Source organism: Budorcas taxicolor, chromosome 5 (genome assembly GCF_023091745.1).
Source record: "Budorcas taxicolor isolate Tak-1 chromosome 5, Takin1.1, whole genome shotgun sequence".
Taxonomy (NCBI): domain Eukaryota; kingdom Metazoa; phylum Chordata; class Mammalia; order Artiodactyla; family Bovidae; genus Budorcas; species Budorcas taxicolor.
This window is the reverse complement of record NC_068914.1, coordinates 14,925,584-14,952,758: the sequence shown is the minus strand read 5'-3', so window position 1 is coordinate 14,952,758 and position 27,175 is coordinate 14,925,584. Positions and strand designations below refer to the sequence as shown.

Below are 27,175 nucleotides of genomic sequence, written 5' to 3'. Positions count from 1 at the left end.
TATTACTGTATTTGCACCTCTCTTCTCTGGTAGTGAGAAACCTGACTTCCATTACCTACAGTATATTTATTAATGTGCTTAGTCCTAGAATACACATTAAATCATTTTAGGATTGCTAATCACATCACTGTATAAAACAGACCTTCTAATGAGAGGTCAGTATTTGTATATAGTTCTTCACGACTTCACCCTGAGTACAACTGTTTTCAAATGTTAAGAATATAGAACAACATGATTTTCAAAGTTGAAACTGAATTAAAGGGTATACTCAAAGAAGTGTTACTGCCTCCTCAGACCCATTCCTGAGCCTTTCCTACAGGTCACCAATCTTACTAGTTTCTGTTTATCCTTTCATTGTTTCCTCTGGTACAAATACTTATGGAGCAGTGATAATCTGTTGTATATACTTTCAGTTGTGTAGGACTGTGCTTGGTGGGGCAATGGATGGGCAGTGACAAACTGTCTTTTACTTAGGCCTGCAGAGCCAAAACCCTGCCTAGGGAGCAGGATACAAAACCCAGGCTCCTGTGCTGACCCAGGAGAGACCCAGGGAACACAGCTGATTCAGCAGTAGGTTGCAGAACATTGTGCCAGGTAGTGGTGAAACAGGCTGGCAAAAGCACGTACTTGTGTGTTTATGTAAACGCGTTTATCTGATTCTGAACTGGATAATGAAGAAGGATGAGAAAAGATTCATTTCTTACCTCTTCAACCTTGTCGATTGGGAAACCATAGTCTACATTCAGCTAAACGCAAGCAAGAGAAATGAAGACACAGCTTTTGCTGGGTGGTTAATTAAGTTCACTGAGGAGACATCAATTGTTGGACAGTATGTTTCTACAATAGATATTGAGAGCTCATGGCATGAGAAGTTAAAAGTGAAAGCATTCCAGGCTGAGGAAAGAGCATATTCAAAAGTGTGAGCATGTACAGAATCGTGTTAGATATTTAGGTAACAACAAAAGAAACTCCAGGTAGACTAAAGACTTAGAGATTAACAACAAAAAGAACATTTAGAAAGTAAAAGAAAGGATATCTAATTATTTATCTGGTCTTTAGATGGTCGTGGACATCCTGAGCATTAAGAGAATGAAAGAAATCACATGCAAGAAATAGACAGACTTCACTGTATAATAATGTAAAACTTCTATGTGGGAAAATATTAATATTTAAAAGCATAGGAAAGATGTTTGCAACAAATATACCAGGCAGTTTTGTTATCTGTAGTATTTAAACAAATATAAAAGTAAAGGTTTTGATAGTGTTAAAACATAAACCCTAATGGGAAAATGAGCAGAAGTCATGAACGCAAAATGTGCAGAAAAGGAAAAATCATCGATGGCAGCAACAGCACTGACATTTACCAAGTGTCTAATATGTGTCAGTCACCGTCATAGGAGTCTGTCCTCACATCACATGTTGAGATGTGTGCTTTTAGCCTCATTGTAAAGGGTTCAGAAGTAGGAAAAGTAAGCCAAAAGAGGTCAGCATTTCGACAATAGTATCCATAGTCATAGCTGACGTTTCTAAAGCACTTACCATGTGTCAGGCACATGCTGAGTCACCTCAGTAGTGTCCGACTCTGTGTGACCCCATGGACTGTAGCCCGCCAGGCTCCTCTGTCCATGGGGTTCTCCAGGCAAGAATGCTGGAGTGGGCTGCCATGCCCTCTTGCAGGGGCTTTTCCTGACCAGTATTGAACCTGCATCTCTTAAGTCTCCTGAATTGGCGGGTGGGTTCTTTACCACTAGCGCCACCCGGAAAGCCATATATGAGGTACTGTAACCCAACTTACACACTCACTTAATCCTTGCAGATACCCTCAGAAGTTAGTCACAGTTCTCTCTCTCTTGATGGCACAGAGACACTAGGAAACTTGTCTAAGATCACTCCTGAGCCACTGTTCAGTACCCCATAGAAGAAGGCTAAGATAAGGTGTAAAAATTATACTTTGAGGACTGTGGTATAAGTGAAATTTAAAGAAGTAGATTTAAAAAGCTTAATTATCAAGGGCTGTAGGTTTTTTTGTTTTTAAGCTAGAGAGACTGGAGCACTGATGGAGAAAAATCAATGAGAAAACAAAGGATAACCAGAGGGGTTGTTTAGTACAAATGAGAAAAGGCATTTGATGAAATTCAGTATTCTTTCCTAATTTAAAATAATCAAATGTACTCATTTGAATCATAAGAATTCTAAATCTTATATTAACTTTTTCTTCTTTGTTTCAGACTTGATTTACTCTTAGGGGAGGGAGCTATAAACAGTAGATGACAGTTGGGTCCAGGAGTCTACAAACAAATCTGCAGTTTTCCTGAGACTAGTGTACAGATGACAAGCTTTTCAGTTACATAAATTATCAGTTAACTTCACCTTCAGTCAGTCATTTTAAAAACGACTGTTTATTTGTAGGCTAATCATAAAAGTTGGTAAGCAGCTTCGATTCTTGGCTTTCTCCATTGAGTATTAAAATACTGTACGATGTATCAGGGTTGTCCTTCATGGAACAGAACTTGCTCTAGAGGAAATATGAATGATGGCATGAGTTAGGTACTTATTATTTTCAGAAATCACCGTTGCTGATCTTTTCTGTGATCTTGTATGTCGAGAGGTTTCCCCTCAACTCTCATGAGGAATGTATACCGTTTACAAACTCAATCTGTCTTTAGTGTGTGCTGCTAGAAGATGTGTGCAAATGACCCAGTTTTGTGTCTACAAGTTATGAACTTGGTCATGTCACCAGTGTGGTTAGCAGTGTCCTTGTACTTGTTCACTTTTCTTAAGAATGAGACTGGATTTAAGTCTCATTCTTAAGGAGTCCACACACCTGGATTTAAGGAAAATAAGAAATACAATAAACTTTTAAGAAAGGATGCTTCTGGGTACCATTTAATAGCTAGTTTCATCCTCACTGAGAATTAACAGATCAACGTTCCATGCCCTCATTCTTCCCCTGATCTGGTTCTAGTGACAGAAATCTCTTAGGTAGTTCAGAAGGTCCAGTCCCAGTCTTGTCTTTCCTTTAGCCTCTTTATAGCTCTTGGCTGATTCCTTAAGGAAGCACCACCTAGACAAGAAAGCACCTTCTCTCCCTACTACTCTGCCTTTCTAGCTCCATCAGGCAGAATTAGAAAGTCACATGCTGCATCTCTACCTAGAATATTGTGATGTTGAAAGTTAACATGATGTTGGTGATGTTAACCACATTACCTCTCTCAAAGAGAAAATGTCTTCCCCTGTATCTTAGATGCTGCTGCTGCTAAGTCGCTTCAGTTGTGTCCGACTATGCGACCCCAGAGACGGCAGCCCACCAGGCTCCCCCGTCCCTGGGATTCTCCAGGCAAGAACACTGGAGTGGGTTGCCATTTCCTTCTCCAATGCAGGAAAGTGAAAAGTGAAAGTGAAGTCGCTCAGTCGTGTCCGACTCTTAGCGACCCCATGGACTGCAGCCCACCAGGCTCCTAAGTCCATGGGATTTTCCAGGCAAAAGTACTGGAGTGGGGTGCCATTGCCTTCTCCGATCTTAGATGCTAGCCACTAGCTTAAATGTTATATATCTAAATACCAGGATACATCTCATAGTATTTCTGGTTACCAGCTAGCAACTTGCAGTTTTAACAGTCAGCCTTCAATAGATTACTTTAAAAGAGCTACCACTTACAAACTTTTCAGAACACAATTTAAGTAAAACTTAAGAAAACTATTAAACAAAAATTTAGAGTAACTTCATCCTACCTGAAAATTGCATGCTTTTTTTAGAACAAAATTTCTGATACTGACTGGCCTGTCTCCTGTAGAAAATAGGAGTTTTAATTTAGGAATTGAGTTGGTTGGGTTCCAGTGTGACACATTTTACCTGTTGGTAAATTCTAAAGAACGAGGACTTGACGGGAGTCACTAGCTTCTCTCTGAGGCCAAGTTGAGTACCATATCAGGACAAACAGGTTCTCCCCAAGAGATGGATCCTTAGTGTGGCAGGCCCTGGGGAGACACCCACTGCTCTAGTGAGGGTCTCTGGGCATCTCTGTGCCATTATGGTCAACTTAGGGCTACAGTTTCCAACGAGTGACCCAGGAACTGGTCCAGCTAGCCAGAGATGTTGCAGTCTCCAGAGCTCTAGTGCTAGTCACCTCACCCTGAGCAGCCTCATCCTGTTACCCTGGCAGGCATGTGAATATTATCTTCTCCCTGTTGGGTGGAGGCCATGCAGCACTCCCTGGGGGCATAAACTCTGTTGGGTAGGTTACAGGATAAATATTTCACTTTCCCCTATTTATGAGCCCCACAAGCCAAGCATCAGAGATGTTTTAAGAGACCATGGCAGTGTGTCTTAGGTACATGATCCGACTGAAACACTCTGACCGCCTGTGAGGAGTTAAGCAAATTGAATGAAGGAGCTGTATGTTTGACATGTGCTATTTACCTACTTTTGTGATTTTTATTTAATAGTTTTTCTTTTTTTTTTCAGTGGCACTGACTATTTAAAAAAAAGTGCTCTAGGCTGAGTAAGTGCAAAGTCATTTAGAAAGTTGCAGATGTCTTCTGTATATTCATGGGTTATTGTCCGTCTTGGAGGTAGAGTCTTCGTTCTCTTCTGCAATCTTACCCCTAGAAGAGCCTGGCCCTGAATTGTTGTTCAGATGCTCAGTCACGTCCCCGTCTGTTGCATCCCCATGGACTGTAGCCCACCAGGCTCCTCTGTGGGCTGGGATAGAATACTGGAGCGGGTTGCCATGCCCTCCTCCAGGGGCTCTCGCTAATCCAGGGATCGAACCCCCATCTCCTGCATCGGGAGGTGCTCTTTACTGCATTCTTTACTGCTGAGCCATCAGAGAAGCCCCTGGCACCGAACAGGTCTTTATTATTTATTGAATAAATGTTAAATGAATCACCTCAGGAAGAACTTTCTTAATATTCTTTCTCTTCTCACATGTGGTTCTTAGGAAGAAGAATAGTATCTTATTAGAGCATAATTAGGTGTGGTTTGCTGTCTTCCGCATGATATGTACACCCCGCCTTTTGTTGAGGTCTGGTATTTTTGTTTAAGGGCAGCCTCTGTCTTAGGATCATATCAGTTGCATCAGAAACGAAGCTGTCAGTTATCTACTATAAACCTTGAGCAGAGAATTGAGAGCTGTGACAGAATGCACATTTACACACAGTTGGTCAAAGAGATAGTTATCTTTTCCTGCTTTCATCAGATAATTCGTCTCTCCATGCATTTATTTTGGAAGGAGAATTCCAACTTTAGTCCTAAGAAACTGTCACGGCAGTTTCTTTCTTTGCAGAGCCTTCCCAGCAGCTCTTCTCCCATGGTGAGCACAGGCTGAGCAACCATTAAGGAATAATAAATTATGCTTTGGAAATGGTGCTCAAGTCCTTTATGGCCTTTTCTAAGATAGGAGCTGCTCCCCCCACCTCCACCATGACACTTGTTGGAAGATAGAACCAGCAGCTGTATCCTCAGACTTTGGCTGGGTTTTGGAAGACATGTTTTGACCTGTGTAATCAAATATAATGATGACATATCTTTTAATAGGATTCTAGTTTATAATATAATAAGGGAAATGGCTATTTTTCCTTATTTTCTCATTATAATATGTTGTACTAGAAGCCTTTGTCATGACTGCTTTATTACACTGGGCTGAAGTACAGTATATTTTAATATGCTAAAGATAACATCAAGGTTGAAATTGAGCTCTTCAGTGATTTATTCAGAGTGACTGTTACTGAATGCATTGAAATGAGTTGCATGAGGCAGTGCAGCTAACGATTTATGTATCTTATTTTTAACTAAGCTTGTCATAAATAAGAGCAAATAAATAGCTCTTATAGAATAGTTTGTATTCATGCATCAATGAAAACATTGTAAATATGAAACATACGACCTGCAACTACCATTTTGCCTTACATAGCTGAGAATGTTTCAAGTTTTGGCATGCAGGTGGATTTTTTTTTAACAAGTCTTTTGCCCGTTTGAATTGTTTACATTGACCAGCATTTGCAGCAAGTAGTTTTGAATCCCACTACTGGGCAAGCTCCATTCCAGGAGTTAGTATGAGAAAACATAGCCTTCAAGAATAAAGGGAACTTGGCAACACGAGCAGGGCTTCCCTGATAGCTTAGTTGGTAAAAAAATCCGCCTGCAATGCAGGAGACCCTGGTTCGATTCCTGGGTCGGGAAGATCTACTGGAGAAGGGATAGGCCACCCACTCCAGCATTCTTGGGCTTCCCTTGTGACTCAGCTGGTAAAGAATCCGCCTGCCATGCGGGAGACCTGGGTTTGATCCCTGGGTTGGGAAGATCCCCTGGAGAAGGGAAAGGCTACCCACTCCAGTATTCTGGCCTGGAGAATTCCATGGACTACAATTCATGGGGTCACAAAGAGTCAGACACGACTGAACGACTTTCACTTTATCCTGGTCTGGAGAATTCCATTGACTGTATAGTCCATGGGGTTGCAAAGAGTTGGACATGACTGAGCGACTTTCACTTCACTGGCAGCACCATCACAGGGGCCAGGACTTGTTTACTGCTTTACCCCAAGCCACAAGTACAGTGTCACATGCATAGGTGAGCCCTCAAAAAGTTTGCTGAGGGAGAGAAGTAATGAATGCCCAAATGTAGTCTGTCCTCTTCTCTGTCAGTGACAGCACCTGTCCAATTGACCCAGCCAGATCTCAGATCTCCTCTCCATCTTTGGTTTTTTGCTTTTTTTTTTTTTTCCCATTCATTGATCCCTTCATCCTTTCCTTCAGCAGCTTGCTTTGCACAGACTCTGCCTGGGTTAGCCTTGGTGATGAAAACATCAGGATAAATGATCTAGTTCTTGCTCACAGGAAATGGGCACACCAAGGATGCTCCCCACCCACCCACCCAGTGTATGCCTTGAAGCACACTTGGGCTGCATCATTGCAGAGGAGGAAATGCTTCCCACTTTCGTTTCCATTTTCCCAGCTACAGTATATGCAAGGGAAGCATTTTTTCATTATTAAACCAAGAGCAAGGAAGATTTTGTTCCAATTGGTTGAAATTAGTGCTATACCTGGTTTTGGTTTCAAGGGAACTATTCTCTGTAAACATGTTTTGCAGCTTGTAGTAGTATGTTTGAAGTAGAATATTGTAAGATAATAGTTTGATAACATCCTCTCTCCAGGAAATTTCTAAATAGTATATTTAAAATTTCAATTGATTGTAAAGCAGAAATTTTTTATATCAGCTTGTTTTGGGTTAAGCAACTTTCTTACATTTGTTTAGAATTCTGTTAGGAAAATACTAGTTAGAAACCTGATTTGTTTTTTCTCCCTCATGATTTTTTTTTTTCTCCCTCATGGATTTGTGTTCCATGTGGTTCTGCTCTAATATTAGTGCTGCATTTTCACGTTTACCAATATAAAAACCTTGTTTTATACTTAATTCACGTTGAGTCCTGCTTTGAGCTAACACCACAGAGGAGCTACTTTTTTTCAACAAAATTGTTTTAAATTAATGTTTATAAAGTGCTTTAAAATAGCTTGGTGGATTAAGAATAATTCAGTTGTGCATTTGTCCACACTGAGAAAAAAATATGCAGTGTGATTATATAGTAGAAGGTATTGAAAAAAGTTGCTGAAATCTTGAGGAAAATGTAATGCACGTTGACCTCACTATACACAATATATTGGCATATGTCCTTGGGGGGGATAGTTTGGTGATAAAAGTATAAAGAAACACAAGAGATTACTGTTAGTCATGATTGTGGTTACTTAAGAAGAAGAAAGGAGGAGGGTAAACAGGATGGGACAGGTGGGAGGTTTGTAGCGGGCTAGCTGGCAAGCTTCTACTTCTTGATCCTGGGAGATGGTTACAAGGGCGGTTGCTTTATGATAATCTATTAAGCTGTATATATTTATTTACTATGTCTCTGTGTTTAATTTTTGCTTTTTTGTTGTTGTTTGTTTTTTAAAGGAAGTGATATTCTTGAAATAGGAGATAATGTCCTATGGTATCTGTTTTAGAGCTTAGACTTTTACATGAATATAAGGGGATTCCCAGGTGGCGCTCCTGGTAAAGAACCTGCCAGTGCCAGAGACATAAGAGATATTGGTTCAATCCCTGGTTCAGGAAGATCCCCTGGATAAGGGCATGGCAACCCACTTCAGTATTCTTGCCTGGAGAATCTCCATGACAGAGGAGTCTGTCGGGCTGCAGTCCATGGGGTTACAAAAAGTCAGACACGGCTGAAGCAACTTAGCACACTACAAGTGTATTTGGTATACTGGCATCACCTTTATGCCAGACTTTGCAGGATCATTTTTTTTCTTTAATTGGAGGATAATTGCTTTGCAATGTTGTGATGGTTTCCACTGTACAGCAACATGAACCAGCCGTAAGTCTACCCATATCCCCTCCCTCCTGCGTCTCCCTCCCATCCCGCCTCTCTAGGTTGTCACAGAGCAACAGACTGAGCTTCCTGTGCTATACAGCAGCTTCCCACTAGCTATCTGTTTTACACATTGTAATGTATATATTTCAGTGCTATACAGAATCACTTTTATGTGAAGGAAATATCCTGAAATTTACTAGAATCATGGCCTCCCAAATGTTAAGTCCGTTAGAAAAACAGCATTCCTGTAAATTATGTTTCTACTCTTAAACCTAGAGAAACATAAATGAAGGGCTGTATGTTAACACAGGTGATAAAATAGAGGATGCAGGCAAGGAAAGCCTGTGCAGAATAGGGGTGAACTGAGGAGAGAATATGGAATGGAAAGACCAAAGAGATGAAGAAGAGACACTGCAGCCTCGGGTTTTTTTTTCCTCTTCTCTTCCCTCCCTTCCTTCTTTCTTTCTTTCCTCCACCCCCACCTTCCCTCTCTTCTTTCCTTGCTCTTTTTTTTTAATAACTTAATTTGTTTATTTTATTTACTTTTTTGTGTTTGATCTTTGCCTGCGCTGGGTCTTCGTTGCCCCACGCCGGCTTTCTCTGTTTGGGGAGCAGAGGCTTCTCTTGCAGAGCACAGGCTCAGTCATTGCGCCACCTGGGCTTACTGACTGTGGCGTGTGGGGTCTTCCAGGATCGGGGAACAAACTTGGGTGTCCTGCAGGCAGATTCTTTACCACTGAGCCACTAGGGAAGCCCCCCACCCTTTTTTTGATCCAAAATAAGGGAAAGCAATACTGGCAGATGGTGTAAGTGTAGGAAATTGCCCTTCCACCAAGAATGCTGAAGTGTTCAGCATTCTGATATTTGGGGCAGATTTTTAGGCACTAGAAACAGTGCTTACAGAAGAGAAAAGATGTTTAAAAGTTAGATTTTTAAGAAAGGTAAGGAAAAAGGCTAGAATGTCTTAAAATGAGAATAGATTCTGCTGATTATTTGTTGCAAAAGCAGACTTCCTCCTTCTAAAGAAGCAGATGATTCTCTGTAGATTAGAAGTCCTTCCCTGTGGTTTGCCCAGTATTGGAGCTTTTCCCCATGAATTTAAGGAAGCTAATGAGATTTTTTTTCCCTCCCAAAGCAGAAGAGCCTCTGAGGACTCTGACAGCCTTCTACCCCTGCAAGTTTTAGTTGCATCCAGTTAAGAACTTACAGGCCATAATGAATGTTTTTAGAGAGCAAATAAATTGAATGACACCTGTGAATTTGTTTTAAATGTTGTTTATTTTACCAGATAATTTAGATAAACCTTTCTTGAAGAGGAAGAGAAATCATGAGTTTTCATGAATAATCTGGAGCTTTTCAGAGGATTACTTTGAAATACCTCCCTGCCGAGTTTTCATAAATTAAGCATAAACTTTCTTTGACCTCATCGCACATAATTAAATAGCTGTTGAAGGGTTAAAACCAGCTAAAAAGCAATTCTGTGTCTTGATCCCCATTCTCCAGCAAAATTATACAGGAAGTTTCTTTTGGTTCTCAAGCAGGGTAATTACAAGAGACAGTTACATAATTTACAGTTTCAGCCTGTTCGTCCATAATCACACACTTCCACCTAGTTGTATATTCCCCCATGAGTATCCGCATTATACTTTGATTTGTAAATGATGATTGCAGTGTAATTGATTGCTTGCATGTAGCATATTGAATTGATTTTTAAAAATGAACTTTAGCTGTTAACATATCTATTTGAATTCCTATTATTTACGTAGTTTGTGGTTCTTGCGTTCAACAGTTGTATACTGGTTAACAAATTAAATTCCCAGAGCTTTTTTCCTTATTAAATTTGGAAAATGTAGTGTCTGTCCACAACCTAACTAGAAAAGTGCCTAGAACACAGTGGGCATTCCACTGCTGAACGCACTGTTAAACAATCCCAACCTTTTGAAAGTTGGATGGACATTCTTTGGTTACTAGTGACCACAGAATATAAAGGCTTACAGGTTTAATACTAGTGATACTGTGGCAAAAACTGTGCTAATACTAACATATTGTTAGCACAGTTTTTGCTACAGTATTAATATTACTAGTATTAAACCTGTAAGCCTATATATATATATAATAACAATATATTAATATTAGCACAGTTCCCTCATAGCTCAGTCAGTAAAGAATCTGGCTGCAATGCATGAGACCTGGGTTCAGTTCCTGGGTTGGAAGATCCCCTGGAGAAGAAAATGGCAACCCACGCCAGTATTCCTGCCTGGAGAATCCTATGGCAAAAGAGCCTGGAAGGCTATAGTCCATGAGATCACAAGAGTCAGACACAACTTAGCAACTAAACCACCAATATTAACATATTGTTACTGAAGTCTCAGCTGTTAAGTACTTCTTGAATTAGGGAGCCAATCTAAAAGGTGGACTTTGAGAGATAATTACCTGCTAACTGAAGGGGTAGCTACTGGTGTCTTTTCATACCGCTAGTGATGACGCTTCATAGTTTTTTGTTTTTTCAACAGCTAATATCTAACTGTAGCCAGTTGGACTTTAAGATCCCTGTAGGATTAATGGCTAGAAACTTACATGACACCAAGTCACTGGCTGCTTTGCCAGTGACTTGACTGAATACCTCATCCCAGCCTAGCTTCCTGCCCCATCCAGCCTGCAGGTGCAGGAAGCTGCACTTCTGTCAAAATGGGCTCATCAGTAACCCTGTGTGGAGACCACCTTTTGTTGCCAGAGGCTTTTTACTTCCAATCCTGTTTGAAAGCTTAGAGGAGATAAATAAAAAGTGAAAAGAGACGTTTCCGACTTCTATAGACCAGTGAAATAGCACTGTTTGTCTAAGTCACCCTGGGTGATAGGCCATGCTTTGGTTTTAGAAAGTTGTCTCAAAGACAGACCCGTTTTGAAATGTACTTTACAAACAAAGAAAAATTTTAGATTTTGCTTCCCACTTTTTCCTTTTTTCAGTCTTGCTATATTCTTACATTTGCAGTGCAGAAAGCTCATCACTCATGATTGGAATTATAACATACTTTGTCCGGTTTTTGAAAATTATAACTGGAAACACACACACACACACAAAGTATTGTGGGGCTGTTGTGGGAGAAGAAACATATGGAAAGGCAAGTTGTTCTTCTGTCTGTCTTGTCTCCCAAACGTGGTTTGAGATCAGTGGCCAGTGTCCATGTTGGTTTAAATGCTCCCCCTTGGTTGGCCGGGTAGGATTCGACCAGACTATTAGAATAACTTTTTCAGCCACCCTCCACAGAAGCTCAGTGGTCAAAAGAAACTCCCCTTTTTGTTTTTTGTAGTATTTAAAGAAGAGTTCAGTTGTAATGTTTTACAGAGAACGGTCACACAGGTGCAGCATTGTGAATATATACTGTTACGTGCTCTGAGCAGATGCTTTATTTGAAATGTGTATGGGTTTAATGCAGTGATTAAAATGTTGTAACTGTTCAAAGTTAAATTCTTGTTACCAGGATTTTGCAAGTTCGATATAAAAATTGTATCCAGGTTTCAACTTGGAAGAAATTTAGTTTTTGAAATAGTTTTTCAGATTGAATCTCCAGTGTGGACTTTTGCCTATTTACAAGAAAGGGCATAGTTTTTAAATGCCAGATTACTTCATCTTAAAAATTTTTGGGGGTAAATTTGTTTTTCCCAAAACTTTCCAGAATTTAAAAGTGGTTTGAACTGTGGAAACCCACAAAAGGTCCCAAAGGAGGGCATTCTTCTGACATGTTTTTCTAATTTCTGTCACCTCAGATGTCATGGTACCAGTACTGTATTACTATTATCTAACCAAGGGTGCCTCTGAGTGATGAGTCAGAGCTGAACTTAATTTGCAATAGGCAAGGGCCTCATAAAAAAAAAAAAAAAACAAAAAAAACTAGTTACTTCCCAGATATAGTTAAGGAAAGATTTTTTTTTTTTTAATTCTTGCCTTCCCCAAATGGTTTTAGTTTGGGAATAAGTGAGAGTGACAAATTGATCATTTTGTTCTTTGTCAGAGGTGCCTCATCTTCCTAACAAGAAATTTGGGAGACTGAATCTATTTCATACATGATCACCTTCTTAGAAAAATTATATTTTTCTAATACACCAGACCAGGACCTTGATGGTGTGGTAACATGGCACATGTAAACAAATATTTCTCAGTTAAATGTTTAAATCGGTGAAGCTGCTGCAAAGTCTGCCACGGAGTTCTCTGCCAAGTGACCCTCTTCTCTCTGCCGTTAGCTCTCAGGTGTCTCTGATTCCCCCAGGATTCGCCTTCTACTTGGATCTCTCATTAGGCACCATTGCTACCACCACAGCCTTTGCAGGGCAAGACAGAAATGAGCAGTGGGATTGGTATTCCAACTCTATTTAACATTCTGGCCAAGGAGTAGTCCCCAAGATCCTTTGCCTAATATAAGCCCTAACACTTCGGAGACCAGCCTGGCTTGAGAGGCAAGGGTTGTGATTGGATGAAGCATGAACATCTGGAGCTTTTAAAAGGCTGAGTGATTCTAGTGTGCAACCAGGGTTGAGAACCTCTGGGCAAGACCACAAGATAGAAAAAGGAGAAATAAAGAGACAGCGTCACTCAGTTAAATTAATCAGTTATTAAAAAACCATTGACTCATTTTTACCCTGGGGCTGTCTCACAAGGGTCTGGCCCTGGTCATCCCCAACTTGGTAACTCACTCACAGATGTTCACCCTCTCCAACACAAGGGCCCTGCAGAGGGAGGAGAGTTCCTGCCACCTGATGTCCTGTTTATGAGTTTGTGAGTTTGTATACACAATGAGTTTGTATACACGGAGAACGACCACCCACTTTGAGAGGCCACACCCACTCGCAGACTCATGGAACTCATCTGGTAAATTCCAGTATGGTCTGTATGCTTACACACACGCACACCCCCACAGCAGCAGCGGCGGCATGCCCCACATACACATTCCCCAGGGTGGTGGTGGGGGTGGGGGTGGGGGCGTGGCTTGAAGGAATACCACTCCTCTTCCATATAGTCTTGAAAGCAAGGCAGGGGTGTTCAGTAAAAAAGACCAATGGCCCCACCACATGACTGAGGAAGAGCCCAGCATCAGCACAGTCTGCAGAGGAGCTTGTGGGATCTTTGAAAAGGGAGATCTTAAGGGGCGCCTTAGAGAGACAGACTGGCGTGTGACCCTGGGCAGCCAGCCTTCCCTCTCCAAAGACTTGCTGTTCCCGTTCTCTGGGTTTCACTGGCTCAAGCCATGTTCCCAGGGACACTCTTGAGTCTTCTAGAACATTTGGGTTTTTGTTTCATCTCTTGGGACCATCCCTGGGTTCTTGCTGAAGCCCTCCAGCCATCATTGTTACTGTGGTTTGATATGCTTGCTGTTTCCTAAGGGCAGTCCTTGAAGTTAAAGACTGGAGGACCAAAGGGAATTTGGGGGCACAGAAATGTGCTTGCTGGGAGCTTTTAGTCGCCGGTTTCTTGAGATCGTTCCCGAGGCAGAATATGTTTGCCTTTTTTTTTTTTTTTTTTAAATCATAGCTTCTTCCTCTAATTTAATTTATGTTTGGGTGGTTAGATGGGGATGGGCGCGGGAGGAAGAATGGAATGGTTTTCAGGTGCCTCAAGCACAAGTAGGAAAAAGGAAAGGGAGCTGTTCTCTGCCTCCTTCTGTCCCAGTTTTCTTTCTTTCCCCTACAATAAGGATAAGCAGTCATCAAATGACCAGCTTGAGATTCCTTTCATTCACCATGCTGAATAATAATGATAATACCTAACACTCATACAGGGTTTCTGTAATATGCCAAGCACTGTTCTACGTGCTTTGTATTCATTCATTTTATTATTATGACAACCCTCAGGTGACAGGTATGATTGATTACTCTCCACACTTTATGGATGAGGGATCTGAAGCACAGAGGGATTAAATAACTTGCCCAAAGCCACGTAGCTGTTACACGTGGACTCTGGATTCCATCACAGGCAGTCTTGCTCCAGAGCCCTTGCCCTTAACCAACCCGTGGTACCTCTTATGATCTGTCATACTGTGTGCAGTAAGGGCCAGATTGTTTTCTCATACTTGCGGCCTTGTTGCCCATCTTTATAAATTCTTCTCATTTCTTTATTTAATGCAGATGGTTTCATAGTATGGTCCAGGGACCGCTGGGGGTCTCGGAAGCCCTTTTTAGGGAGTCTGCAAGGTCATAAGTGTTTTCAAAATCATACTAAGATACTGTTTATCCTTCTCACTCTCATTCTCCCACGAGTGTACAGTGGAGTTGTCAAGAATTTCATGACCTGTGATATCACAACAGATTGAATACCAAAACAGATAGGAGAATCTAGCTGTTTTCTCTTAAGCTAATTGTAGAAGAATTTTGCAAAAATGTTAAACAGTGCTACTCTTGTCACTTTTTATTTTATTTGTTTTTTAATTTTTTTGTATTTCAGAAAATGATGTCAACGCATAATGGGTTTAATGGGGGTTTAAATAAATATTTGTCAATTTTTTTCTAAAATTAATATATGTAGCCCTTATAAACAGAAGCTCTTAAACAATTTGTTTTTAGTGTAAAGAGGTCCTGAGACCCAAACGTTTGAGAATCACTGGCTTCATGTATAAACCCTTACTATTCAAGCATGGTTCATGGTATGGGAACTTGTTAGAAATGCAGACTCTCAAGCCCCACTCCAGACGTACTGAATCAGAATCCAGTTGTAACAAGAAGGGGACTGTTTGCACGGTGAAGGTTGGGAAGCACAGGCGTAGAAGCTACAGACAAAGGCACTCTCCAACTCAGTGACCCTGGCTAAATTTCAGTCTGGTGGGGCTTTCCAGATTCTCTCCCACCGAGGATCTGGGTGAGGTCTTCTCACCGAGATTCTTCAGCCACTGTCTTTTCATTGGCTCTCCTCCTGTGCAGGGCCATTGTAACATCCCCATCAAAGCCAGCACCCTTATGCTGCTGCTGCTGCTGCTAAGTCGCTTCAGTCGTGTCCGATTCTGTGCGACCCTATAGCAGAGTTTATTCCAGTGCTCCTCAAACTTCAGTGCATCAGAATCACCTGGAGGGCTTGTTAAAGCACAGGTGCTGGGTCCTGCCTCCAAAAGTTCTGATGAATAGGCCTGAGAATTTACAGCCCTAACAAGTTCCCAGGTGATAGCTGATACTGTTGGTCTGGGGGACCACACTCTGAAAACCACTGGTCTTTGGCTGTAGACTGAGAGGTCAGGCAGTGTTTATTCAAGCCCATAAAATTATGGGAATGTTGCCGTAAACTTCCATGTCTTCAAAACCAATCTCCTAAAATACAGAATATCTTTAAAATTAAAAATTTCCAATTTCGCTGAGGACACATCTGAGCAGTTAAGAATTCAGGCAGATCACAAGTCATTTAGAATACTCCTCTTCAAACAGTGAGAAGGCTAAGGTTCAGCCTCCTTCTTTACTAATTGCAAAATCACCACAAAATTTCACTGAGGAGACATAAGTAGCCTGTCAAACTGATTTATCTCCACTGTTTAAACTGATAACATGCCATTTGTCCACTTGGTCACAGAGCTGCTTAACCCCAGAAACCAGTAATAGATGAGTGTGGACCAGTGAATTTCCGACTGTGGACCAGTGAATTTCCGTCCACAATTTTGAGATACATGGTTAGAGCCACTGGATTTCCTCTGATCCAGAGCTGCCATAAATCCCTGGCCTGGTGTCAGTTCCCAGGCTTGCAAACCCAATGCTCTCTATCGATAGGAGCCCTTTAGTGGGGTTTGCTGAGCTAAACAGGTGTCTGATGAAAACTGTGTAATCCTTAAAGATTATTTTCCCCTAAAAGCAACTGGTTACTCCAGACCCATATAATCCAGATAGATGGGAGTTGGAAATACTTTGCCAAAGTCTGCCCTTTTGTCTTTGAGGAAGTTCATATGGTCTGGCTCCAGGTGGTAGAACATAAAGACGTGCAAGGGTGAGCATGGCTGCCTTGGAGAGGAAAATCCTTACCCGTTCCCACCCCCTTGCTGGAAAACATTACTCCACTCTGGTTTAGTCTGCATTCTAATTTACTACATTACTGATTTAAAAGAAAAGAGCGTGTCATATTAATCAAGGGTTAACCTTGCATTTAATATGCTGGGAGTTCAGTTAATTTGGGAATTTAGGCTGCAAAAACAAATCTTGACCTTGTCAAGATTGTTCCCTCCTTATCCTAATGCCTGCAGGAAGGCAACTCTCTACCACTTTTTTTCCCCTGCCCTTAGGAGAGAATTAACCTCTTCAAACACTGGGGATCAGAGCTAGTTAACATGAGGATTGCTTATCTTACTACAGGTATACAGGTAGGTCAGCCTCAACAGAGGTGAGGTAAATTTGGGTCCCATGCAATACAGCTTAGAAACACTTATTTCTTTGCAGACCTCGCCTTATTTTTCCTTTCCCTTTAAGCAAATACCTTGATAATCTTTTGAATTTAGTGCGTGGTTCATACACTAAAACTTAGACCTGACTTTCTCTTGGGTAGGTAGTTCCAGTGAAGCAAAATAAGAAGCTAGCTTCCTCAAGATAGTTGATGTGGGTGAGGGGTGTTGGCCAGTCAGCTTTAAAGCACAAGCCTCCTGCTCGCAGAGTTAAGCGCTTTTCACCAGCACCTCTGGCTCACAATTTACAGGGAATAATTTCACCAGTGATTAATTATACTGCAGCCACTGGGATTTGTCCTCCAAACATCACTTTGTTTCCAGTCTGAACAGCCAGGTTTCCCCAGGGATAGTTCAGGTTTTCTGATTCAAAGTATCCTGAGTTGAGGAAAGGCATTAGAGCACCACAGGAATCTATTCACCAGGGGTGTATCGTACTTGTTTCAGATGCTTCAGGATAATAATATACCGGCTTCCAAGATAAGTGCTTTTTATTTCCCTGCATCTTAGATCAATTATTTGGAATCTTTTTGGTAAGTTAAACTTAAGAGCTGTAACTTAACCACCACATCGCTATAATCACTCAATAAGTAACTGTTCTTACTAAAAATTATTGTCATTGGGCTCTGTAGTGATGATAATTTGAGGAGCCTAGAAAAAGTAGAAGGAAACACAAGATGGCAAGAAATGCATGATTTAAACCATTCCATGTTATGAAGGTCAGAGTCATAAAGTGCCACCAGCTACAGCTTTTTTGAAGAAAAGTGCCTGCTGCAGGTAAAATTTAAATTATGTATTACTTCAACCTTGTGCACAAATGGAGTGGAAAAGACACGGCAACTTTTCCTGCTAAACTGTTGTGTATATTTTAACGTATTATGAGTGACTTGACTTTACTACCAAGGAATCACAAATTTGTCCTTGGTCATTTTGTTTGTTGAAATGGATTCCGTTTAAACCAAAAATTTCTCCTTCAGGAGAAAAGACTTTGTGAACTTACAAATGGCTCTTAGCACAGATATGAGTTCCTTCCACTGGTGTAAGCTCCTTGCGGGGCTCATGAGTCAGAGAGGAGACAGGAAAACTGCAGACGGTGCCGGGATGTCTTGGGACAGCGGCATTGTGTGGTCTGCAGTCGGGCGGGCCCATCATCCTTGGAAACCTGCTTGGTGTGTTCTGGTTGGAGTTTGGGCTTGCAGTTTTTTCTCTCCCACACCAGGGAAAGTATCACTTCCTGGCAGGTATGGGTAGCCTTTGCAGCCTTTGCTAGCACAGCACAGAGGTGGTCTCTGTGAACATCCAGCGGGCTTGGTATGCACGTGCTCAGTGGGGCTCAGACACAGATCACAGACTGTGTCCAAGGGAGCGTCCCAGGGAGACAGCCACTGAACACAGTGGGAGCAGCGGGTACTGAAAGGCCTGCTCCTGGATGTTCTCCACAGACCCCAGGTTGCCTAACCCGTCCGGTCTGAGGCCCTGAGAAGGTGTATGCTGCTCTCTCGGGGTGTGAAAGCATGAACAATTGTGTCAGCTGTCTTTTGGGGGGCTTCTGGCTGCTTCCTTTTAGCCCAACAAAGCACTCAGGGGAAGAGAAGACAGAACAAAGAAATACATGCGCTCCCTGGATAAGGTTGCTCGTCGCAGAGGGGACATGAGGTTGGGAGGGTGCAACTTTGGTGGTACGGAAATCTGTCTGCTGGGCTTCAGAGTGGGGGTGCTTACTGTTCCCAGCTGTGGGGTTCAGATGAGAACCAGTGAGGAGCTAGGGAACTTCACAGTCACTGCATCAGACTTACTTGTGGGATCCTGTGGACAAAAATGGATCATTCCCTGTCCATGACACTATGGTTCTTTTCCCCCTCCCTCCCCGACTCCCACCCACCCCGGAGGTACAGAGCTGGGACCTCCAGCTGACCCAGTAAATTTCTCAGCATGTACCAAGCACTTAGGAGGCAGGGGACAGATGTGCCGATTATCTGTGTCCTGAGGTTTGGGCACCCTTTGTATTCTGGTGACGGCGCTTCTGCACACTGACAGGGCGTAATCTGGGCTGGGTTCAGCACAGTGGCCATCACTGTTAGCATTCCTGACACACTGCTGTAGAAAGCCTCTGTGTGCAGCCCAATGACGTGTCGACAGTCAGATTTTGTGGTGCTTGTTTGCATTCAGTCAGATACTTTGCGCTTAAACATGAGTTAAAGAGACAAGTCAAAAGACTTCAGCAAAACCTAAAGTTAAATATGTGCCTGCTCTTCATAATGGCGTTCAGATTAAAACCATCAAAATGCAAAATGCTGTGGTTATACCCTTCTAGGGTAAGGCTGGATTTCTTGTTGTATATTTCTGCATTATTTACAGTGATTCTGAGAGGCAGGAAAATGCACCAGAGACATTGCTCTCTCCTTTTAACAAAAAATCCAAAATTGAGAAAATTCTTGAAAATGCAGCCATTTTGGAAATGTAGATAAAGAAGAAAAATGCTGAAGATTTGGGTGGTTTACAAAGCAGCATGATTTTGTAATTGCTGCCACCTACTGTATGTAGTTGATGTTTGTTTAAATTTAGGAAGTTCATGAAGGTGAGGCTGTTGAAATAGATAATTAGAACAAGGTAGACATCATTAGTTTATAACATTTCTTCTCTACTCAGTAAGTGGCTCTTAATTACTGAGACAGCCGCCAGCTTTCATTCATTACCTTCAAGTGGATTTAAAGTTTTTCTCATTTTAAAGTTCCTTTGCCAAGGAACCTTCACAGTAATGCTGTTGGGTATGTGTTCAAAAGCCTACCATGCTCAGGGCTTTTCTGCGTTTACATGAAACAGTTTGTTTTAAGGAGGTTGTTTTGGTTTAATTTGTAGGAGCAACGGTTGGATTATAAATTTATTTCCATGAAAGAGGTGAAAACAGAGCTAGTGGAGCTGATAGGAGTTGCAGCAGTTGACTTAAAAGACATTCTTTTATTAGTCCTGAAACAAAGCTTTAGATCCGCCGCTAGTTAAATGTAACAAGCAATACGGAATCTCAGTCAACAGAGGCCCTTGTCTTTTATTAAGACCCAGCTGTTAAAGGGTTATTTGGTTCTTCCTGTGGAAAACACCCCCCCCCCCCATTAATGTTCGGGGTGGTCCCTTGACAGGATTTCTGAGTAAGTGCCTGACATTTAGTTTTTGAAAGGATCTGAAGCTGGGGGACTTGGACGTTGAGACTTATCAGAAGTAATGTGTTCAACTTTAGCTTCGTTAAGTATGCCACAACGTATGCCTGAAATGCTGCCATCAGCTAAATGAACTGACTTACAGGGCTCCTATAAAGGATTCGGGGGCATAAACTTCGTGGATGTCAGACCGCTATAACTGGGAAGAGACTATACATAAAGTTAATGCACTTCTCCAATGTGATGTTAGTTGTGTGATATTTTGTGATGTGATGTACCTTGTTGCTACTTACAGTGTAAGTCTTACATTATTTTTTTTTGTAAATCTTACATTATTTCGAGTGGCCCCTGTTCCACTGTCTGAGAACACCACGGTGAGGTCGACTTTTGCTTTTTCTGCCCTAGGCTATTTGCTTTCTCGAAGAGAGGGCCAGGCAGGGTCTCCTGAAAAGCCACTCTCCGATCTAGGGCGTCTCTCCTACCTGGCCTACTGGAAGAGCGTCATCTTAGAATATCTCTACCACCACCACGAGCGGCACATCAGCATCAAGGCCATCAGCAGAGCTACGGGCATGTGCCCCCATGACATCGCCACCACTCTGCAGCACCTCCACATGATTGACAAGAGAGACGGCCGGTGAGCACCCGTGTCCTGGGCGACCCAGCTGCCTCGTAACCCTCTTACCCCAGAAAGGGTCCCTAAAGTTAGGCAGATTCATTCTATTTAAATATTAGAGGTTCCCAACAACATTATAAAAACTTTTCTCCTACAAAGAAAACAGGCAGTGACACTTCTCTGCTAGTCAAATTTCAGTTTCTTCCACGTTTTCATTGATGAGCTTTCTGGTTTTTTCTAACCCCGGTAATGTTAGTGCTAGCAGAGTCAATATCTGAAGGTGAAATGAAATTTCAGCTTTTGATTGCACCTTTTTCTGCCTCCTCACATTTCAGATTTGTCATCATTAGACGGGAAAAGTTGATATTGGGCCACATGGAAAAGTTGAAAACCTGTTCCCGGACCAATGAACTTGATCCAGAGAGTCTGAGGTGGACCCCAATCTTAATTTCTAATGCTGCAGTTTCTGAAGAAGAACGAGAAGCCGAAAAAGAGGTAATTTGGGTTCATCAACCTAAGTTGTGTAATTTCAATCTTGTAGCATTTTTAAGCTAAGGTCATTAACATCATGGTCAAAAGCTTGGTTATGTAGAGAGAGCTTGTGAAATGATATGGCACTAATTTATCCTAAGTGAGGTTGCATGGTAAGACATGATAATTTTATTGACTTGAGTATGAAAAATGAAACGTTTATCATTGATCACAAAGCAGCATTTTTTACTAGTGACAGCATGTAATCAGATCAGATTTGGTGCTGAGCTCCAAGACTGCAGTGTCAATCGATTCATTGTGTTTATGAACTTACTTAAAGTGCTCCATGCCAGTGAGCATGTAATGTAGCGATAAGGACTCAAATCAATTCGCCGCATCATTAATACTGCTAAATATCCCATGAAACCCAATCTTCTTTGATTTGTTATCCTAACTGATGCAAAAGAGTTCTGAGATGATGCAGCTGGAATGCTGCTTGACTGGCTGATTATCCTGATCAGAAACGACTTAGAGATCCTTTGCCTTTGATCCTTAGAGGCTCTGACTCTGTAACTGCCCTCACACTGACCCGCCATTTTTACCTTCCCTTTAGGCCGAGCGGCTAATGGAACAAGCTAGCTGCTGGGAAAAAGAGGAGCAAGAAATCCTGTCATCTAGAGCTAACAGTAGGCAATCACCTGCAAAAGTACAATCGAAAAATAAATATTTGCATTCCCCGGAGAGCCGGCCAGTGGCAGGGGAGCGAGGGCAGCTGATGGAGCTGTCTAAAGAGAGCAGTGAAGAAGAGGAGGAGGAAGAAGAGGAGGAAGAGGAAGAGGAGGAAGAGGAAGAGGAGGAGGAGGAGGAGGAAGAAGAGGAAGAGGAAGAAAATATCCAAAGCTCTCCTCCAAGATTGACTAAACCACAGTCAGTTGCCATAAAGAGAAAGGTATGTGTCTGTTTAGATTTTCTGTCTTGTGAGTCAGTTTCAATCAAATCTTATTTGTCATCGCAAACATTCTATTAGTATTTGTTTCACGCTCCATTCTTTAGATGTAGTTTATTTGTGTCTAGCCCCACTGATCATATGTCCTCATCATTCATCTTACAGCCATGATTGTGTTTACCCTTTGAGGTTTGTTGGTGCTCTGACAGGAAACCAGGGACAGGCGGCTGGTAGTTACTGCCACCTGCTGGTTTGCAGGCCTGGAGTAGATCAGGCTGTGGGAACAGAAAAGGGCCCAGGGGAGCACTTAACCACTCTCCAGTCAATTGTGATGAAAACGTCAAGGCCTAGAGAGGATAGGAGACTTGTCCAAGGTCACACAACTCATTAGAGATGGAGCCAGAACCAGACAAATGCTCAGACTCCAAGCCCAGTGCTCCTGATGCTATTTCCTTCTCTTGTCTTTGGCACAGAATTGTCAGAAGGTATTTTAAGCCCTTACGTTTAATGCTGGTATTTTGCATTTGTGCAAGTACATATTCTTGACGTGTCTCCGGTCATAGTAGCCTGGTGGTTTCTCTAGGTACACATTCCAGGTGCAGAAGTTAGAAAATTGATTTTGTCTTTAGGTAACCGCTCAACCCAGATCTGCTGTCTTTGTCTTCAGTGTCTATCTGTGACATACGGAGGGGCCAGATAGTGTCAGATAGCCGAGACTAATAGTCAGAATGCAAGTTAAGGCTCTGCCCCAAGGCCCCGCTGTGTGGTTTCTGTCAAAGCACCTGCTGTTCTGACCCCCAGGGTGGTTGGTGCTCCATCCTCTGAGCCTGGCCGTGTCTGAGTGGAAGGGCAGCTGGGGGAGGTACAAGAAGAACATCCCACAGAGTGGACTTTAGGCTTATGACTCATACTTTGATTTCTTACAAGGAACATGTATCCATGTATTATGTATATAACAAAAGAAATTTGCTTCAAAAATAACAAACCCCAGAATTATCCAAGGGGTGTTAAGTGCCTACCATCACACAAAAGGACTCAATCTAAAGAAAACCAGTTCTGCATATTGGCTAAACTCATGTTTGGGAAAATTCTAATGGATTAGGGAGAGCAGGCTGACTGAAGGGATTAATAATCATAAATACTAAAATACAGAATATGACTATCAAAATGTATATGTGCACTTCAGTCATCATCCAGACAGTCAGAAGTGTGAAATGCAGTGATTCTTGGATATAGTTTACGTACAGTTTGAGTTTTAATCAAGCATTTTGTACTCTTCTTTGCAATGTACTTTCAATAATTTTTCAGACCCATTATTGACAGATTACATCTTAGCAGCAAATCTACCTGTTATACTTGGATTTTGTATCATTGAGTACATCTTGCTTAGAAAAAATATTTTATGTTTTCAACTATGGAAAGTCATTTGTGCCAACTTCTAATGCAATTAGAAAAAAATTGTTATATTTTACATAAGTAAGACACATTCCACATGTCTTTACATTTTCTTTAGATGCCGTCCATGTGAAATACTTTGTAAAATCCTTGCAGCCACCAGTACATGACTCTGACGTTGTCTGCAGAGTAATTCTTTCCTCAAGCACTCTTTCCTTTTCGTTGTTCCTGAATTCCTGTGCACTGGGGAATGAGTAGGCTAGTCTTGTGTATCATCACGGATCTTAGAGTGCTGTGCACATAGTAGGTGCTCCTTGAACAGTTACCAAATTTAAAATGAGTGACCCAGTGGCTAGTTGATTGTTGAAACACTCATAGAGACGCTGATGTCCATGATGATTTAATCACTATAACATATAGGATTTGAAGCCAGCAGGTACTACTCGAAAATAATATGCTAGGGAAGCAAACCTTAGCTTTTAAAAATCCACAGTGCAGCTGCTAGGATGTTCCCTCTCAAAGCATCTGCTTGGGTAAACAACTGTTTTATTTGGAAAACACTTTGTGTAGTAGGCGCCCGAGAGGGATGTTAAACATCAAATGGAAGGTTAAGTACAAAGGCATTACAGAAGTCTTTACGTGTAAGTCTCAGACACGCGTTCAGTACATGTTTGCCACATATCAACTCAGCAATGTAATTTCTTATGAGCTCTGATGTATATATGTTTTGAATTAATTTCAGAGGCCTTTTGTAGTAAAGAAGAAAAGGGGTCGTAAACGCAGGAGGATCAACAGCAGTGTAACAACTGAGACCATTTCTGAGACGACAGAAGTACTGAATGAGCCCTTTGACAACTCAGACGAAGAGAGGCCAATGCCACAGCTGGAGCCTACCTGTGAGACGGAAGTGGAGGAGGACAGCAGGAAGCCAGTGCCGAGGAGGGCGTTCCAGCATCAGCCTGGGAAGAAAAGACAGACAGAGGAGGAGGAAGGAGAAGACAATCATTGCTTTAAGAGTACTGACCCTTGTAGAAGTAAGTGGAGGAATTATAAAAACCTTACCCTTGTGAATTTCTCTCTGTTATTGCCAAAAACCAGGCACCTGAATTCTACCCAAAGGCATCTCTGAGGTGATACCGACCCACCAGAAATAAGTGCTCATCTGTCCTTTCTCATTCATAAAAGGTTCTATCCCTTCTTCCTGGAATTGGATTTTATGTTAAACAACTTCTAAGGCCAGAACATCCCTCTAGGTGGGTTCATCTTACTTTCCAGAAATTGGCTTATCCTCAAAAACTTTGAAGTCTGTCAATAAGAAACACATTGCACTTCCTTGATTCTAATATGTACTTTTTTGGACAGTTAATAATTCTGAAATCAGGGTATATATTATTATCGATGTGAGCACTGAATGTTTTTCCCTGGAAAACAAATATTAGTAAATTGATGATGAATCATAATCAATGGTGTCTTCGGAGATGTTCTTATTAAGAATCATCTAAACCTACCCACACCATCAGTATTGGCTTTGATAATATAGGATAATGTGTAAATCAGGAAATTATCTTTCCTTTTAAATTACTGTTTAACAGTTGCTGTTGCAGAGACATCCCACCCCATCTTCTAAAAAAAAGAAACACTATTGACTCCTCTTTGATGCCCTATTTAAAAGAAACCATCCCTTGCCTGTTGGGCTGGCAACTTGAGCTCCCAGCGGAATGATGAGGATTTGTGGGACAGTCTCTCCACTCTCCAGTTGAAATGACTCTATTCAAAACCTTACTTTATTTTAGTCTAGAGAACAGACCATCTCACTTTCCTGGAAACCACCGGTTATCACTCTTGCCTTTGAAAAGCCACAATTTTAAGAACATGAGCAGGCAGCTCCTTGACTTTCTGAATTAACAACAATGCTATTGCTACACCTGTTTTGCAGAGGCAGTGACATCTCACTCTGGGTATGGAGGAACCAAGCCTGTTCATTAGTCATTTTTTGGCATGGAATTTGAACCTTATTCCACTTCTTAGCTGTGTTCTCAGGAGTCTATACATGACTCATCACTGCCTTCATTCTCTGCTTTGTGCCACTTGCCTTAACAGATTCCAAGTGGCTGTATTATACCTGATTCCTTTCAGGATCTTCTTTCTTAAAAAATAGTTATTAGAAATTTCATCTTCTGATCAGCAGAGTTTTCCTAAAAATGCTCGTAGACCTAGTAGCATGTGGAATGAGAACGTGGGAGTCCAGAGTCACTGGCCTGCCTGCTCCCTGTTTGTGCGAATAGAAATGAAACCATTTGAACATCACAAGAGATCTGTTAACTGGGTATTGTACTTTGCACTTCTGAAGGAATCAGTCTATAGTACATATCTTTTCAGTTAGCCCATTTGAATGTAATACATACAGGTAAGTTTATGTGTAACCCTTTTATTACATAAGTGAGCTCAGTGTTTACCCTGCTCTGCACTGATTGGGTTAGAAACCACTCCATTCTGGCAAAAGGGATCTCTGTTCCTCACTGACTATTAATTAGATCTTGTTTTGTTCTCCAAAACAGTGTTTCTAATAAGACCATTTCTCTTTATGAAGCTTTTTCTTTAAATTGAACCCTCTAGGAGATCAGTGGGGCTTCCCATGTAGTGCTAGTGATAAAGAACCTGCCTGCCAACGCAGGGGACATAAGAGACATGGGTTTGATCCCTGGGTTGGGAAGATCCCCTGGAGGAGGGCATGGCAGCCCACTCCAGTATTCTTGTCTGGAGAGTCCCATGGACAGAGGAGCCTGGTGGGCTACAGTCCAAGGGGTCACAGAGTCAGACACGACTGAAGCAGCTGAGCATGCATGCAGGAGATCGACATGGTCATTAATTGTATAAAGATATTAAGACTTGGGTGTTTTATATTTGTAGTTATTCATATATTTACTTGTTTGCTTGCTTATGTTTATATAAAAATATATATATTTATTTTATAGAAATATGTTTAGATTCATACATACATACAACTAACAGTAAAAATAAGATTCAGTTCAGTTCAGTCACTCAGTCGTGTCCGACTCTTTGTAACCCCATGAATCGCAGCACGCCAGGCCTCCCTGTCCATCACCATCTCCCGGAGTTCACTCAGACTCACGTCCGCCGAGTCCGTGATGCCATCCACCCATCTCATCCTCGGTCGTCCCCTTCTTCTCCTGCCCCCAATCCCTCCCAGCATCAGAGTCTTTTCCAATGAGTCAACTCTTCGCATGAGGTGGCCAAAGTACTGGAGCTTCAGCTTTAGCATCATTCCTTCCAAAGAAATCCCAGGGTGGAGCTGAGCTAAAACAGTTATGGTTTGTTTCTTGTTTAATATTCAAACCACACATTTGCACATGGATCCAAAATGCAGTGTGGATAGAATTAGTGATAAAAAGAATACCTGTATTTTAAATGTTCAATAATTTCAAGGTAATTACATTATAGTGTGTGTCAGGCAGAAATGATCCTGGAGTAGATTAGAAATGTATTTATGTTTTGGTTATTTAGTTAGTTATTCATTTGTTTCAGAGGTACATAGTTTATTTTTATGCCAGAGAGAATATTCAAATCAAAGAAAATAATGTCATCTGAGATCATTTCAAGCCAGTAAATGTCCACAAGCAGAAGTTCACTTTCTCAGGATAAATATGCAAGCTAGGCTTCTATTCATTTCTCCAGTTTAGTGGTGATTGGGATATGAGCTAACTTTAACTCCTTTCCCCTGCATTTCCTAATTTGCAGATATTCAAAATGATTCTTATCACATTGTGGAATTCCAGGATTTTGTGTTAAAGAATATTTTGTTTGTT

General features: G+C 41.6%; 2 protein-coding genes across 2 annotated transcripts in view; one reads left to right on the top strand and one right to left on the bottom strand.

Moving 5' to 3' along the window:
- Positions 1 to 27,175, top strand: part of KAT6B (lysine acetyltransferase 6B) — a 166,086-nt gene that overhangs the window by 135,951 nt on the left and 2,960 nt on the right. Inside the window, exons 12-15 of the mRNA XM_052639305.1 lie at positions 20,326 to 20,557; positions 20,872 to 21,031; positions 21,621 to 21,956; positions 24,091 to 24,382. Of these exons, the coding sequence (XP_052495265.1) occupies positions 20,326 to 20,557; positions 20,872 to 21,031; positions 21,621 to 21,956; positions 24,091 to 24,382 (1,020 nt within the window). The remainder of the gene's footprint in view (positions 1 to 20,325; positions 20,558 to 20,871; positions 21,032 to 21,620; positions 21,957 to 24,090; positions 24,383 to 27,175) is intronic.
- The window catches only part of DUSP29 (dual specificity phosphatase 29), a 44,663-nt gene continuing 41,359 nt past the window's right edge, over positions 23,872 to 27,175 (bottom strand). The window contains exon 6 of the transcript XR_008199326.1: positions 23,872 to 24,307. The gene's annotated coding sequence lies outside the window, so the exon portion shown is untranslated. The remainder of the gene's footprint in view (positions 24,308 to 27,175) is intronic.